At 55.6% G+C, this 17,940-nt stretch overlaps 1 protein-coding gene across 1 annotated transcript in view; it reads right to left on the bottom strand.

Annotated features, from left to right (window-relative positions):
• LOC144792953 (putative cation-transporting ATPase 13A4) overlaps positions 1-17,940 on the bottom strand; it is a 254,179-nt gene that overhangs the window by 44,626 nt on the left and 191,613 nt on the right. Inside the window, exon 24 of the mRNA XM_078668165.1 lies at positions 15,037-15,133. Within this exon, the coding sequence (XP_078524291.1) occupies positions 15,037-15,133 (97 nt within the window). The remainder of the gene's footprint in view (positions 1-15,036; positions 15,134-17,940) is intronic.

Genomic DNA, 17,940 nt, shown 5'->3' with positions numbered 1-17,940 from the left:
GGGTGCTAAGGAGGTCCAGGGGATGCTGAGGAGGTCCAGGGGATGCTAAGGAGGTCCAGGAGATGTTGAGGTCCAGGGGATGCTGAGGTCCAGGGGATGCTAAGGAGGTCCAGGGGATGCTAAGGAGGTCCAGGGGATGCTGAGTTCCAGGGGATGCTGTGGTCCAGGGGATGCTGTGGTCCAGGGGATGCTGAGGTCCACGGGACGCATCAAAACAGGTACTTAATTACTTGGATGATTTCATGCTAGTGGGGCGAACAGAAGGTACTGGGTAAGTGTGAGAGATTGAGGGAAATTGGTAGTCAATGCGGACCAATTTGGAATGCCACTGGCAGCTAAAAAGAAAGAGGGGGCAGCTACCACTGAGACATTTTTGGGGATTGAGTTGGACTCTGTGATGATGGTGTTGTTGGTGACCACAGACAAGTGGCTGAATATGAGCTGCTGCAGATAAGGAAGTGAGCTGCGTCTACAAGCAAAGGTGTCTGATTATCAGAATGTTCCACTTGGGGTAGTGGCCCTGGTATGTGCCTTTTGCAGGAGCATTGCATTTGCTATGCGGGCTGGGATTCCGCATCACAGGAGTTGACTGTTTAGCTGAGTGAAGGATGATTTGTTGGTATGGAGGTGGTTATTGGTGTATTTAAAAGTGACACTATAGCTGCAAAATCACGTGGAATGAGGAGAGATTTTGAGATGCCTCAAGATCAGGAGGTTTTGGGGTGTTCTGGGAGGGGCATCTGTGTGTGGAGACCCAGTCTCAAGCTTGAGCACAGTATTGGCTTTTTGGAATTATTTTTGTTACTTCCGGCAGTGCGTCTATGGGGCAATGAGCTATGGAACATGAGTTTGATGTTTGTCTTTTATAATGCAACCATGGCTCAGGTGATGAACAGGTTGTCAGCATCTGATGCTTGGGTGGGGAAGATTCTGAGAGAATTGTTCTTGCTATGCTTGGAGAAGAACATCTTGTTTAGAGCTATGCACATTGTGCATCTTGACAGATATTGGATTGGCTGATGCACTAGGAGAGGTTCTGTGGTTTGGCCCCAAATGCAGCAAAGGAGGGGCTTCGTGTTCTGGAGGACTTGTGGGGCTTTGGGCTGTGAAAGCATACATACTAGTTCAATATTTGATGGCGGAGTCAATAAGTAGAACATATTGACAGGGTTGAAGAGACTTCCTAACATCAGGTAACAGAGGGCGCAGCGACTGAGTGAGGCTGCGGGTGAGGCACAAGGATATGCTGAAATTCAACTTGGTGCAAATAGAGAAGGGATTATCTGTGACTATCTCATTTTAAGGGAGTATGACCCAGGCAGTAGTGAAATGGGTCGAAAAATGTTAGACGACTGGTCCTGACTGCCTGAGGAGGTGCCCTGGGTAAGGCGTCCTATCGATTTCGATGCTAAGGGCAATAGTGGAGCGGGGAATAGTTGTGTGCACTTCCGGCATTGAGGCACAGCTCTGCAGAGCAACATTCAGTCTGGTGTTCTTCGGAGCTTTTAGGGGTTCACAGTTGGTAGCTTGGAATGGCAACGCAGGGGTGGTGTTGGCCAACCTGGTCTGGAAGGCAAAGAGTTTGGAAGTGCATTTGAGGAAGTCCAAGGCGGACCAAAAGGGAAATGGGGCAGCTCTGCCCTTACACTGTCTGTGTGAGGCAAGGGTATACCCTTTGTTGCAGTTACAGTTCTTTTTGGGGTTCAGGGCGGCAGTGATGGGTACAATGATTGCCCCAACTTTTGGCATAGGAATGGCTCGGTAGTACGCGCAGGGCAAGTGTTGAGAAGAGGCTTACATTAGGCTTCCTGGCACTCGACTTTGACACACACATTTCGGAGAGTGGCAGTAATGGAGGGTTTCCAACTTGGAATGGGGGGAGGACAGGCTGAAAGGCTTGGGTAGATGGCAAAGCGATTGTGTGTGGAGGTATGTACAGCAATCACTGAACTCACAGGCTGTGCTCTTTATTGGCGGGTGCTCCTTGTGCGGGGTCTCATCAGTGGGATATATGGAACTGTACTCCTTGGTGAGGGGGGTCAGAGTTCTTGCCAGTTATAATTAAAGCATCCTTTTTCACTTGAAGCAACTGGAGTGGTGTGATCATTTCTCCCTAATTATAGCTCTTCTCTGCTTCAAAGAGTCCGGGGGTACTCCTAGAAGAAGGAACAAAGGGCACTGCAGCGGGAGAAACAGTACGAGGCATTCATTCACTGGTTCACTCCTGACAAGAAACAAGGGGGCATGCAATGGGAGCAGCAATGAAAAGGGGCGATCATTCACCAGTTCATTCCTGACAAGAAGCGACGGGCCATGTAGTGGGAGCATCAAAGCAACAAGACATCCATTCACCATGCAATGGGACCATTAACCCACCATGGAATTCATTCACTGGTTCTTTCTTCAGAAGAAGCAAGGGTCCATGCAAAGAGAGCAACAGCACAATGAGGCATTCATTCACAGGCTTATTCCTGACAAGAAGTGAGGGGCCATGCAGTGGAAGCAGCAAGGCAACGGGCGTTCATTCACAGGCTCAATCCTGACAAGAAGCGAGGGGCAATGCAGTGGGAGCAGCAAGGCAACAGGAGTTCATTCACAGGCTCAATCCTGACAAGAAGCAAGGGGCCATGCAGTGGAAGCAGCAAGGCAACGGGCGTTCATTCACAGGCTCAATCCTGACAAGAAGCAAGGGGCTCATGCAGTGGGAGCAGCAAGGCAACGGGAGTTCATTCACAGGCTCATTCCTGACAAGAAGCGAGGGGCCATGCAGTGGAAGCAGCAAGGCAACGGGCGTTCATTCACAGGCTCAATCCTGACAAGAAGCAAGGGGCTCATGCAGTGGGAGCAGCAAGGCAACGGGGCGTTCATTCACAGGCTCAATCCTGACAAGAAGCAAGGGGCTCATGCAGTGGAAGCAGCAAGGCAACAGGAGTTCATTCACAGGCTCAATCCTGACAAGAAGCGAGGGGCCATGCAGTGGAAGCAGCAAGGCAATGGGGCGTTCATTCACAGGCTCAATCTGGACAAGAAGCGAGGGGCTCATGCAGTGGGAGCAGCAAGGCAACGGGCGTTCATTCACAGGCTCATTCCTGACAAGAAGCGAGGGCTCATGCAGTGGGAGCAGCAAGGCAACGGGGCGTTCATTCACAGGCTCAATCCTGATGAGAAGCGAGGGCTCATGCAGTGGGAGCAGCAAGGCAACGGGGCGTTCATTCACAGGCTCAATCCTGATGAGAAGCGAGGGCTCATGCAGTGGGAGCAGCAAGGCAACGGGAGTTCATTCACAGGCTCAATCCTGACAAGAAGCAAGGGGCCATGCAGTGGAAGCAGCAAGGCAACGGGCGTTCATTCACAGGCTCAATCCTGACAAGAAGCAAGGGGCTCATGCAGTGGGAGCAGCAAGGCAACAGGAGTTCATTCACAGGCTCATTCCTGACAAGAAGCGAGGGGCCATGCAGTGGAAGCAGCAAGGCAACGGGCGTTCATTCACAGGCTCAATCCTGACAAGAAGCAAGGGGCTCATGCAGTGGGAGCAGCAAGGCAACGGGGCGTTCATTCACAGGCTCAATCCTGACAAGAAGCAAGGGGCTCATGCAGTGGAAGCAGCAAGGCAACAGGAGTTCATTCACAGGCTCAATCCTGACAAGAAGCGAGGGGCCATGCAGTGGAAGCAGCAAGGCAATGGGGCGTTCATTCACAGGCTCAATCTGGACAAGAAGCGAGGGGCTCATGCAGTGGGAGCAGCAAGGCAACGGGCGTTCATTCACAGGCTCATTCCTGACAAGAAGCGAGGGCTCATGCAGTGGGAGCAGCAAGGCAACGGGGCGTTCATTCACAGGCTCAATCCTGATGAGAAGCGAGGGCTCATGCAGTGGGAGCAGCAAGGCAACGGGGCGTTCATTCACAGGCTCAATCCTGATGAGAAGTGTTGGACAGGCCGCATGTTCGAGCTGTACCCCCTCCCCGCAATGGGACCAGGACCCTGGCTCTCCCTGCATCCCCAGCCAGAGTCCACCAACGACCACCCGAAGTACTCTGCAATCCCTCCACTACAAGACACCAGCTCCGGACCCAGCTGGCCCGGGTCACCCTCTACCCCACGACATCGACCCGGCCGCCATCTTGGGGCACTGCAGCACGAGGCCGCGTGGCCTCAACTCGACCCTCACCCTGGGCCCGGCCGGGCCCGACATCGAGGCACCAACCTCCCCCCAGGAGGCAGAGTGACCACTTGGCGAGTCAATGGGAGAAGGAATCGTCAACGGCTCTCCTCCGCCAGGTGTCGATCACCCCCGGCCGCCTGGGCGCTGGCTCCACCCCCCTGCTGGGTGTCTGGACTCCCTCATCCCGGACCTCCCGGCCCCCAGGCGCGAGGGTCCGGACATCAAAGGGGACCAGACCTATAACTGGGGCAGGACCAGACCAGGAAGGCAGTTGTATCCTGGAGTCGAGAGACCCGAGAAGAACTCATCCGTGACTTGGCCTGCTGGCGCTGCCGCGGCCCTCTGCCTCGTGAAACTATCGTCTTGGCCTGCTGGCGCTGCCGCGGCCCTCTGCCTCGTGAAACTATCGTCTTGGCCTGCTGGCGCTGCCGCGGCCCTCTGCCTCGTGAAACCATCGTCTTGGCCTGCTGGCGCTGCCGCGGCCCTCTGCCTCGTGAAACCATCTTGGCCTGCTGGCGCTGCCGCGGCCCTCTGCCTCGTGAAACCATCTTGGCCTGCTGGCGCTGCCGCGGCCCTCTGCCTCGTGAAACCATCGACTTGGCCTGCTGGCGCTGCCGCGGCCCTCTGCTTTATGAGACTATCACCTTGGCCTGCTGGCGCTGCCGCGGCCCGATCCACAGACCCTCCAGCTCGAGGATTGTGAGCTCGCCTTTTACCACCACCTGTACCGATCCGGTACTAAGACTGTCCCGCTACCCCCTTTCCCTACAGAGACTAGAAGTGAGAGGACCCCCGGGTCCAAGTTATCCTGTATCGCTGATATCCTTGCCTTAAGAACCTTATATAAAGCCTTGAACTCGACTTGGTGTGGTGCCTGTTTGTGGGGAGGGAGGGTACTTGTCTGTACGATCGCCGGAGACGGTCCCCCTCGGGGATCTCTCCCTCGGAATCCGGCCGACCCTCAGGGTCCCCGTCTAACATTGGTGGCCAGCGACGGGATCCGAACCTACGCATAATCGTACAGAAAGTCACTCGCCCCACCACACACAACAACCATGTCAATAGAGAGCGGAACAACGGAAAAATTTCAGATGGAAAAATTGGAAGACTACAACCACCGGGAACTGAAGCAATATTGCATAGAACTTGGACTTCCAACCACAGGTCTTAGCACAAAGGAAGACTTCAAACGAGCCCTAGAAGCTTGGGCAGAAACGGGTACGGCCGTACCCCGAACACAAACAACCGAAACGAGCCCCGCACCAACTAAAGAAAGAACGGATCTCTCCCTGGAAGAGATCCGAGAAAGAGAAAAAACCAGACTCCACGAATTAGAACTTGCCCGACTTCGCTTGGATGGGGAACTCAAGCTGGCAGAACAAAAAATAACCCTGGAACACTTACGACTCAGGGAAGAGCGGGAAGACAAGCAAAGACAGAGGGAGCTAGAGGAAAAGAGACTAGAATACGAACATGAGCGCAATCTCAAAGCACTGGAGATTCAGAAACAGAATAAAGACCTCGGGCTCCCCGAACGACCGACCCCGTCTGCCTCGACCGAACCCAAGGTTCACATCCCCAAAGATGTCATCCGGGAATACCACAAGAACGATGATATCCAGCAGTGGTTTAAAGCCTATGAGGTGGCAATGACCTCCCACCGGATTCCCCGAAGCGATTGGGGAGCCGGATTATGGGGGAGGTTTGTCAACGAAGGGCGGGACGCCCTGCTGCAACTCCCAGACCAGCTGATGACCTCCTACGACCACATGAAGGCCGCCCTCCTCACTCGATACGGGCTCACACCTGAGATGTACCGCCAACGGTTCCGCGACTGCAAACGGATTCCGGGTACAACTTGGGTGGAGTACGTGAACTTTTTTAGCCGAGCCTTCGAGGGGTGGATCAAGGGCAACAAAGTAACCACCTACGACCAACTCTTTGACCTTATCGTATGGGAACACCTGTCGAACAACTGCTTCGTGGAGCTCCGGCAACACCTCCTGGACAGCAAGCTAACCGACCCTCGACAACTCGCCGCCGAAGCCGACCGGTGGGAAAGCACCCGAGTTGGCCGGAGCGCACCCAGCGAAGTATCCAGATCGTATCGCCCCCGAGGGGGAGGAGGAAGTCAGGGTCGGGGGAGAGACCCCGGCCCCTCGTCACCCCCCAGAAACCCCTCGACCCCGGTTGGCCGGGGAAGCCCTGCCGTCCGGGCCGGTTTCCGGGCCAACATTACGTGCCACAGGTGCCAGCGACCCGGCCACTACGCCAGTGATCCCAACTGCCCAAAGAACCCGAACACTACTCCCCGCCAAGTTGCAGCGGCGGCCCTAGGGGAAGAAATAATCCCGGAAGACCAAGAGGAGTACGAGACCGATCCCTCTGAATGGGCACCCGCCGCCATGGCCCTGGTCTGCTTAGGGGAGAGAGACATGATTCCGCGGGCCCCCCTTCCCGCCAACACACAGAAGTACGGTCAATGGGTCAACATCAATGGCCGCCGGGCGGAAGCCCTCCGCGACACCGGGGCCAGTGTAACGGCGGTCCGACGCCACCTCGTCACTCCAGACCAAATCTTGCCGAACATTCTTTGCCCTGTTCGATCAGCCGACAACTCCGAAAGCCTATGCCACATGGCCTGCGTCCCCTTCGAGTGGGGAGGAGTAACAGGGATGTTAAAAGTAACTGTCCGCGATGATGCCCCCGTGGACTGCCTCCTAGGAAACGACCTTGAAAGCTCTCCCTGGGCAGCTGTCGAACGGAGGGAGCACCTGGGGATGCTTGGCCTCCCCGAATGGGTCTGCGTCACGACCCGGTCCATGACCGCCCACGCGGTCCCCAGCCCAGAAGAGCCCGAGTGGCCAGAACCTCCTCCCGCGCTCATCCCAGAGGAGGCCGCCCCAGAAGCCATTCCCTTGACCCAAACCGAAGAAGGACCCGACCAGCTTCGGGACGTCCCTGACCTGGCACAATGGCGGCAGGAGGGAGGCCCCACGCAGGAACAATTCCGGGCCGAGCAACAAACCTGTCCTTCTCTCGAAGGACTCCGGCAGCAAGCCCTGGCCCAGAGCACCGGGGATACCTCGGGGGCCCACTGGATCTACTGGGACCAAGACCTGCTCTACAGCGAGCAGAAAATTGCAGAACTAGGGGCCAGTCGGGTGCTGGTGGTGCCCCTTCGCTTCCGAGACTTCCTCCTGAACTTAGCCCACGATGTCCCCCTTGCCGGACACCTGGGGCAGGATAAAACCTACGACCGCCTGGTGACCCATTTTTTCTGGCCCCACATGCGGAAGGATGTCACCAACCACTGCAAGGCCTGCCCCACCTGCCAGGCCAGCGGAAAAAGTGGCCGAAAAATCAAAGCACCATTACAACCCTTTCCTGTCGTCACCACCCCGTTTGAACGAGTGGGAATAGACATTGTGGGGCCCCTCGACCCTCGAACAGCCCAAGGACACCGGTTCATCCTGGTCCTGGTAGACCACGCCACCCGCTATCCCGAGGCCATCCCTCTTCGGACTGTGACGGCCCCCGTGGTGGGCCGGGCCCTGATGGGGATCTTCTCCCGGGTGGGGTTCCCCCGGGAGGTCGTCAGTGACAGGGGCACGAACTTTATCTCCAGATATATGAAGTCCCTCTGGCAGCAATGCGGGGTCACCTACAAATTCACGACCCCCTATCACCCGCAAGGAAACGGACTGGTCGAGAGATTCAACCGCACCCTCAAGGGGATGATTATGGGTCTAGAAGAACCCCTTCGACGCCAGTGGGACGTACTGCTGCCATGCCTCCTGTTTGCCTATCGGGAGGTCCCGCAGAAGTCCCTCGGCTTCAGCCCCTTTGAACTACTGTACGGACACCCCGTCCGGGGCCCCCTCAGCCTAGTCAAGGAAGGTTGGGAGCAGCCTCCCCAGAAAACTCCCCCGGACATCTACCGGTATCTCCTGGCTCTCCGCAACCAGACCCGGCGGTTCCGAGACACCGCCAAAGCCAACCTCGAGGCCAGTCAGGAGGACATGAAGAGGTGGTACGATCAGCACGATCCTCCATTGAGTTCGAACCTGGACAACAGGTCTGGGTGATGTCCCCGGTTGAGCCCTGTGCCCTCCAAGACAGATGGTCCGGGCCCTTCAAGGTAATCGAACGCAAGGGGCCCGTCACCTATTTAATCGACATGGAGACTGCCCGGAACCCCCTACGGGTCCTCCATGCCAACAGGCTCAAACCCCATTTTGTGCGATCCGAACTCAGCCTCCTAATGGCTACCGATACTGGGACAGAAGACGACTCCGAACCCCTTCCGGACTTACTGAGGGCCTTCGAGCAGGATGGCTCAGTGGAAGGGGTCCAGCTCTCCGAGGCCCTGTCCCCGGAGCAACGCCAAGACTGCCAAACGCTCCTGAGGCAGTTCGCCTCCCTGTTCTCCCTCACCCCCGGAGTCACCCCCTGGTGCCTCCACGATGTGGACACCGGGGACAGCCCTCCTATTCGACACCGAGCATACCGCATACCAGACCGGGTACGAGCCTGCATCCAGACCGAGGTGTCCAAGATGCTGACCCTAGGAGTAATCGAACCCTCAGACAGTCCCTGGGCGAGCCCAGTCGTCCTGGTTCCCAAGGCAGCTGCCCCGGGCGTTGCCCCTGAGCTCCGGTTCTGCGTGGACTATCGAGGGCTGAATGCAGTTACCCGGACCGACGCTCATCCCATCCCCCGGGCAGACGAGCTAATTGACCGGATGGGGGCCGCCCGTTACCTGAGCATCTTCGACTTAACAGCGGGCTACTGGCAGATCGGCCTCACCCCTAGGGCCCAAGAACGATCCGCCTTCTCTACCCCAGACGGGCACTACCACTTTAAAGTCATGCCCTTCGGCATGAAAAACGCCCCGGCAACGTTCCAACGGCTGGTAAACCAGGTACTGGCGGGCCTGGAAGACTTCAGCGCCGCCTACCTGGACGACATTGCTGTGTACAGCCACCAGTGGACCGACCACCTCCGCCACCTGCGGGAGGTTCTACTCGCCCTCCAGCAAGCCGGGCTCACCATCAAGGCCAGCAAGTGCCAAGTTGGCCAAGGGTCCGTGACCTACCTGGGACACCAAGTGGGAAGCGGGCTGGTGGCCCCTCTCCAACTCAAGATTGCTGCCATCCAGGCCTGGCAACCCCCTACGAGCCAAACGGAGGTCCGGGCCTTCCTGGGGCTCACCGGATACTACCGGCGGTTCGTGAAGGACTATGGCAGCATCGTGGGGCCCCTCACAGAGCTCACCTCCAAAAAGAGCCCCAAAACCGTCAACTGGACCCCGGGCTGCCAATCAGCCTTCGAGAAGCTAAAGACCGCCATGTGCACGGCCCCCGTGCTCCAGGCTCCCGACTACAGCCGGGAATTCATTGTGCAGACGGACGCCTCCGATCATGGTGTGGGGGCCGTCCTCTCCCAACTCAACGCCGAAGGGGTCGACCATCCGGTGGTCTTCATCAGCAGACGCCTCTTGCCCCGAGAACAGCGCTGGAGCACCATTGAGAGGGAGGCCTTCGCCGTACTCTGGGCACTCAAGAAGCTCCGACCATACCTCTTCGGCACCCACTTCCGGGTGCAAACAGACCACCGACCCCTGCAATGGCTGATGCAAATGCGGGGGGAGAACCCGAAGCTGTTGCGCTGGTCCATCTCCCTGCAGGGGATGGACTTCACGGTGGAACATCGTCCAGGCCAGGACCACGCCAACGCCGACGGCCTGTCACGCTTTTTCCGCCTCAGCGAGGAGAGTCCCCAGGAAGATGGCTGACTCTCCCCGCCTTCAGCTGGGGGGGACGCATGTTGGACAGGCCGCATGTTCGAGCTGTACCCCCTCCCCGCAATGGGACCAGGACCCTGGCTCTCCCTGCATCCCCAGCCAGAGTCCACCAACGACCACCCGAAGTACCCTGCAATCCCTCCACTACAAGACACCAGCTCCGGACCCAGCTGGCCCGGGTCACCCTCTACCCCACGACATCGACCCGGCCGCCATCTTGGGGCACTGCAGCACGAGGCCGCGTGGCCTCAACTCGACCCTCACCCTGGGCCCGGCCGGGCCCGACATCGAGGCACCAACCTCCCCCCAGGAGGCAGAGTGACCACTTGGCGAGTCAATGGGAGAAGGAATCGTCAACGGCTCTCCTCCGCCAGGTGTCGATCACCCCCGGCCGCCTGGGCGCTGGCTCCACCCCCCTGCTGGGTGTCTGGACTCCCTCATCCCGGACCTCCCGGCCCCCAGGCGCGAGGGTCCGGACATCAAAGGGGACCAGACCTATAACTGGGGCAGGACCAGACCAGGAAGGCAGTTGTATCCTGGAGTCGAGAGACCCGAGAAGAACTCATCCGTGACTTGGCCTGCTGGCGCTGCCGCGGCCCTCTGCCTCGTGAAACTATCGTCTTGGCCTGCTGGCGCTGCCGCGGCCCTCTGCCTCGTGAAACTATCGTCTTGGCCTGCTGGCGCTGCCGCGGCCCTCTGCCTCGTGAAACCATCGTCTTGGCCTGCTGGCGCTGCCGCGGCCCTCTGCCTCGTGAAACCATCTTGGCCTGCTGGCGCTGCCGCGGCCCTCTGCCTCGTGAAACCATCTTGGCCTGCTGGCGCTGCCGCGGCCCTCTGCCTCGTGAAACCATCGACTTGGCCTGCTGGCGCTGCCGCGGCCCTCTGCTTTATGAGACTATCACCTTGGCCTGCTGGCGCTGCCGCGGCCCGATCCACAGACCCTCCAGCTCGAGGATTGTGAGCTCGCCTTTTACCACCACCTGTACCGATCCGGTACTAAGACTGTCCCGCTACCCCCTTTCCCTACAGAGACTAGAAGTGAGAGGACCCCCGGGTCCAAGTTATCCTGTATCGCTGATATCCTTGCCTTAAGAACCTTATATAAAGCCTTGAACTCGACTTGGTGTGGTGCCTGTTTGTGGGGAGGGAGGGTACTTGTCTGTACGATCGCCGGAGACGGTCCCCCTCGGGGATCTCTCCCTCGGAATCCGGCCGACCCTCAGGGTCCCCGTCTAACAAGAAGCGAGGGCTCATGCAGTGGGAGCAGCAAGGCAACGGGCGTTCATTCACAGGCTCATTCCTGACAAGAAGCGAGGGCTCATGCAGAGGAAGCAGCAAGGCAACGGGCGTTCATTCACAGGCTCAATCCTGACAAGAAGTGAGAGCCCATGCAGTGGAAACAGCAAGGCAACGGGGTGTTCATTCACAGGCTCAATCCTGACAAGAAGCGACGGGCCATGTAGTGGGAGCATCAAAGCAACAAGACATTCATTCACCATGCAATGGGACCATTAACCCACCATGGAATTCATTCACTGGTTCTTTCTTCAGAAGAAGCAAGGGTCCATCCAATGACAGCAACAGCACAATGAGGCATTCATTCACAGGCTTATTCCTGACAAGAAGTGAGGGGCCATGCAGTGGAAGCAGCAAGGCAACGGGCGTTCATTCACAGGCTCATTCCTGAGAAGAAGTGAGGGGCCATGCAGTGGGAGCAGCAAGGCAACGGGAGTTCATTCACAGGCTCAATCCTGACAAGAAGCGAGGGGCCATGCAGTGGAAGCAGCAAGGCAATGGGGCGTTCATTCACAGGCTCAATCCTGACAAGAAGCGAGGGGCCATGCAGTGGAAGCAGCAAGGCAACGGGCGTTCATTCACAGGCTCAATCCTGACAAGAAGTGAGAGCCCATGCAGTGGAAACAGCAAGTCAACGGGGCGTTCATTCACAGGCTCAATCCTGACAAGAAGCAAGGGGCCATGCAGTGGGAGCAGCAAGGCAACGGGAGTTCATTCACAGGCTCAATCCTGACAAGTAGCAAGGGGCCATGCAGTGGGAGCAGCAAGGCAACGGGAGTTCATTCACAGGCTCAATCCTGACAAGAAGCGAGGGGCCATGCAGTGGGAGCAGCAATGCAACGGGGCATTCATTAACAGGCTCAATCCTGACAAGAAACGAGGGGCCATGCAGTGGAAGCAGCAAGGCAACGGGCGTTCATTCACAGGCTCAATCCTGACAAGAAGCAAGGGCTCATGCAGTGGGAGCAGCAAGGCAACGGGGTGTTCATTCACAGGCTCAATCCTGACAAGTAGCAAGGGGCCATGCAGTGGGAGCAGCAAGGCAACGGGAGTTCATTCACAGGCTCAATCCTGACAAGTAGCAAGGGGCCATGCAGTGGGAGCAGCAAGGCAACGGGGTGTTCATTCACAGGCTCAATCCTGACAAGTAGCAAGGGGCCATGCAGTGGGAGCAGCAAGGCAACGGGAGTTCATTCACAGGCTCAATCCTGACAAGTAGCAAGGGGCCATGCAGTGGGAGCAGCAAGGCAACGGGAGTTCATTCACAGGCTCAATCCTGACAAGAAGCGAGGGGCCATGCAGTGGGAGCAGCAAGGCAACGGGGCATTCATTAACAGGCTCAATCCTGACAAGAAGCGAGGGGCCATGCAGTGGGAGCAGCAAGGCAACGGGCGTTCATTCACAGGCTCAATCCTGACAAGAAGCAAGGGGCCATGCAGTGGAAGCAGCAAGGCAATGGGGCGTTCATTCACAGGCTCAATCCTGACAAGTAGCGAGGGGCCATGCAGTGGAAGCAGCAAGGCAACGGGCGTTCATTCACAGGCTCAATCCTGACAAGAAGTGAGAGCCCATGCAGTGGAAACAGCAAGTCAACGGGGCGTTCATTCACAGGCTCAATCCTGACAAGAAGCAAGGGGCCATGCAGTGGGAGCAGCAAGGCAACGGGAGTTCATTCACAGGCTCAATCCTGACAAGTAGCAAGGGGCCATGCAGTGGGAGCAGCAAGGCTACGGGAGTTCATTCACAGGCTCAATCCTGACAAGAAACGAGGGGCCATGCAGTGGAAGCAGCAAGGCAACGGGCGTTCATTCACAGGCTCAATCCTGACAAGAAGCAAGGGGCCATGCAGTGGAAGCAGCAAGGCAACGGGCGTTCATTCACAGGCTCAATCCTGACAAGATGCGAGGGGCCATGCAGTGGGAGCAGCAAGGCAACGGGGCATTCATTAACAGGCTCAATCCTGACAAGAAACGAGGGGCCATGCAGTGGAAGCAGCAAGGCAACGGGCGTTCATTCACAGGCTCAATCCTGACAAGAAGCAAGGGCTCATGCAGTGGGAGCAGCAAGGCAACGGGGTGTTCATTCACAGGCTCAATCCTGACAAGTAGCAAGGGGCCATGCAGTGGGAGCAGCAAGGCAACGGGAGTTCATTCACAGGCTCAATCCTGACAAGTAGCAAGGGGCCATGCAGTGGGAGCAGCAAGGCAACGGGGTGTTCATTCACAGGCTCAATCCTGACAAGTAGTAAGGGGCCATGCAGTGGGAGCAGCAAGGCAACGGGAGTTCATTCACAGGCTCAATCCTGACAAGTAGCAAGGGGCCATGCAGTGGGAGCAGCAAGGCAGTGGGAGTTCATTCACAGGCTCAATCCTGACAAGAAACGAGGGGCCATGCAGTGGAAGCAGCAAGGCAACGGGCGTTCATTCACAGGCTCAATCCTGACAAGAAGCAAGGGGCCATGCAGTGGAAGCAGCAAGGCAACGGGCGTTCATTCACAGGCTCAATCCTGACAAGAAGCGAGGGGCCATGCAGTGGGAGCAGCAAGGCAACGGGAGTTCATTCACAGGCTCAATCTTGACAAGAAACGAGGGGCCATGCAGTGGAAGCAGCAAGGCAACGGGCGTTCATTCACAGGCTCAATCCTGACAAGAAGCAAGGGCTCATGCAGTGGGAGCAGCAAGGCAACGGGGTGTTCATTCACAGGCTCAATCCTGACAAGAAGTGAGAGCCCATGCAGTGGAAACAGCAAGGCAACGGGGTGTTCATTCACAGGCTCAATCCTGACAAGAAGTGAGAGCCCATGCAGTGGAAACAGCAAGTCAACGGGGCGTTCATTCACAGGCTCAATCCTGACAAGAAGCGAGGGGCCATGCAGTGGGAGCAGCAAGGCAACGGGAGTTCATTCACAGGCTCAATCCTGACAAGAAACGAGGGGCCATGCAGTGGAAGCAGCAAGGCAACGGGGCATTCATTAACAGGCTCAATCCTGACAAGAAGCGAGAGATAATGCAGTGGAAACAGCAAGGCAACGGGGCGTTCATTCACAGGCTCAATCCTGACAAGAGACGAGGGGCCATGCAGTGGAAGCAGCAAGGCAACGGGGCGTTCATTCACAGGCTCAATCCTGACAAGTAGCAAGGGGCCATGCAGTGGGAGCAGCAAGGCAACGGGAGTTCATTCACAGGCTCAATCCTGACAAGTAGCAAGGGGCCATGCAGTGGGAGCAGCAAGGCAACGGGAGTTCATTCACAGGCTCAATCCTGACAAGAAGCGAGGGGCCATGCAGTGGAAGCAGCAAGGCAACGGGGCATTCATTCACAGACTCAATCCTGACAAGAAGCAAGGGCTCATGCAGTGGGAGCAGCAAGGCAACGGGGTGTTCATTCACAGGCTCAATCCTGACAAGAAGCGAGAGATAATGCAGTGGAAACAGCAAGGCAACGGGGCGTTCATTCACAGGCTCAATCCTGACAAGAGACGAGGGGCCATGCAGTGGAAGCAGCAAGGCAACGGGGCATTCATTCACAGACTCAATCCTGACAAGAAGCAAGGGCTCATGCAGTGGGAGCAGCAAGGCAACGGGGTGTTCATTCACAGGCTCAATCTGGAGAAGAAGCAAGGGGCCATGCAGTGGAAGCAGCAAGGCAACGGGAGTTCATTCACAGGCTCAATCCTGACAAGAAGCGAGGGCTCATGCAGTGGGAGCAGCAAGGCAACGGGGCGTTCATTCACTGGTTCATCTTCGACATGAAGGGTTTGTCCGAGCCTTACCCAGAAGAGAAGCAGAGTATCAATGTATTCAATGACGCTGGTAATGGACATGTATTTAAACATGCAAAGTGACGTCACAAGCGCGGCCCTTCCTTCCCTGTTCAGACACAAATATGTAGATTTAGTTACAATACTTTGCATCCAATGAGCTTCAACACATTCACACACAATTGTGCTATACAACATCAAACAAACATGGAACCATTACAAAAAGAAGCTGAGGCACTCTTGGCTACACACTCCTGATGTCATCACGGAAGTAGTGAGACAGCAGAGGACAGCTTGCATACCTCAAAGAACTCCCACCGGGAAATCAAGAGCACTGAGTTGAAGCTTAAACCCAACATGGATGAGGCAGAATATTTCTTCATGAAGTCTGACGTTGACACCAATCACAGGAGTAAAATATTGGTATCCCTGAGTGGCAAAGGTGATGGAGTCCTCTAAGGAACGAGGGTAGCCTACACAGACCCTATGCACAAGGGGAGTCTGGATGGTTACTGCGATAAACCCTGACTGGAATTAGAATTGGGGTTTTCTTTTTTTTTAAATGTTTTTATTGGTATTAACAGATTACACGGTACAAATACTGACAGACATATATATTGAACTGCTTGGATACTTTTGCGTCAATGTTTCAAAACAAAAGGTACATGTATCATATAACACGATATATAACGTAGGTCCCAAGGTGTCTGTTGTTCGAGGTAGGTGTGGACAGAAACTGCTGGTCTATTCTGTGGTTAGGCTGCTTTTGAACTTCTTATGATCTAGTATTGGTGTGCAGACCTATGAGCTTATGGTGGTTTGAAGGTGTGCATGTGATTGTCTAGTTTGAACCACATCTCTCTGTTTCGGTGTCTGCCAGGCATGTTTCTGAGGGTGGTCGTGTCGGCTCCTCTAAGGAAGATCACCCAATTGAGCCAGCTTTTGAATGTGGCCTTGGAGGACCGCATCCTAGAGACCAGCATCAAAAACTCAAAATGGGAGTCACTATGGGGGAACAACAAAATAAAATACAAAGGCAAACCCTTGGACATGGCCACATGGAAAGCGGAAGGAATACATTTTCCAATACAGCTAGAACATGACGGAGCGCCAAAGACCATCAGCAACCTTCAAACAATTGGGGTTTTCATTAGGATTTGAACTGGAGTCGAGTGAGAAGTACCACCAGGTCCAAGGAACTGAGACCAGGGGCCACCATTCGTTTTGGCCCTTTAGGGCGGTGCTCAGTTTCCATCACTGCAGATTCACTGATTGATTAACTGTCATGATTTTATTGGGATTCCAAATGTTAGATTGTGCTTGTTGATGCTCTTGTACCATGTATAAGTTAGCATTTGCTGTGCCATTTTCTTTTCCAGACTCTAATGTATGTGAGGTTCGAAACTAATCCTTCCCTATTCCGAGAAATACCCTTTGCTGAGTTTAGTTTCTGTAAAAGAGAACTGCTTGTGCCAGTGCATAGTTTTTCCTAGATAAAGAGTCTCTCCCACCTGTCTGGTAGTTTGATCGCAGCACGGGATGGAACGGCCTTGAGAGTGTCCTAAACTGCATAAGATCTGAGAGTAGAAACCTTTTACTTTTTTTCTCTTTCGCTGCCCGGCAGCATCTGTTTGGAAAATTCCGCTGTGGGCGTGTTCTTAGCTAACCATGCAATTTACATAATATATCTTCATGCTTACCGTTCCTCAGTTCCCTCTGTAGTACTCTTACGAGACAGTGCAGACGGAGCCCCGCTCTGAGCGTATACTAATAAACGATTATTGATGTATATTCTCCACTGTTTCTCTGACTCTTTATTTGGTATGGAAGGCCGAGAGGTGCTCTGTGGTGACTCGAGTGGCCCAAAGCAGGTCATTTCATTCACAAGGAACATAAACTCTTCACCTACCACAGCGAGTTAGCGATGGGTCGGTTGGTTACTGGGTCAAGCCAGATGGAGCAATGTAGGTACTAGAAGCCACTAAAACTACATTCCAAACATGTGCTCAATACAAGAAAGAAGTAAAGGTGTTGAATGTGTGCCTCCACAGACCAGCCCCTAATGCCTGTAGAGGTAAAACCCATCAGCTTAGCCTTGTGCTTACCAACAAGGACCACCGGGCCCTGACAGGTCAGCAAAAACTAACTGTGCCAGGCTTCACCACGTATGGTCATCATGCAAAGCACTCCATGAACAGGGAGAAGAGCGGGGCTGGAGGTCTCCACCTTGCATTGTCATCACACAGGGAGAAGAGCTGGGCTGGAGGTCTCCACCTTGCATTGTCATCACACAGGGAGAAGAGTTGGGCGGGAGGTCACCACCATGCATGGTCATCATACAGGGAGAAGAGATGGGTGGGAGGTCTCAACCATGCGTGGTCATCATACAGAGAGAAGAGCTGGGCGGGAGGTCCCACCATGCATGGTCATCATACAGGGAGAAGAGCTGGGCGGGAGGTCCCACCATGCATGGTCATCATACAGGGAGAAGTGCTGGGCTGGAGGTCTCCTCATACAGGGAGAAGAGCTGAGTGGGAGGACTCAACCATGCATGGTCATCGTACAGGGAGAAGAGCTGGGTGGGAGGACTCAACCATGCATGGTCATCGTACAGGGAGAAGAGCTGGGCTGGAGGTCTCCACCTTGCATTGTCATCACACAGGGAGAAGAGTTGGGCGGGAGGTCACCACCATGCATGGTCATCATACAGGGAGAAGAGATGGGTGGGAGGTCTCAACCATGCGTGGTCATCATACAGAGAGAAGAGCTGGGCGGGAGGTCCCACCATGCATGGTCATCATTCGGTGCTCTGCATGAGCAGGGAGAAGAGCTGGGTGGGAGGTCCCCACCATACATGGTCATCATACAGGGAGAAGAGCTGGGCTGGAGGTTCCCACCATGCATGGTCATCATACA

This window comes from Lissotriton helveticus, chromosome 11, assembly GCF_964261635.1.
Source record: "Lissotriton helveticus chromosome 11, aLisHel1.1, whole genome shotgun sequence".
In the NCBI taxonomy this organism is placed as follows: domain Eukaryota; kingdom Metazoa; phylum Chordata; class Amphibia; order Caudata; family Salamandridae; genus Lissotriton; species Lissotriton helveticus.
This window is presented reverse-complemented; position numbering and strand designations above follow the sequence as displayed.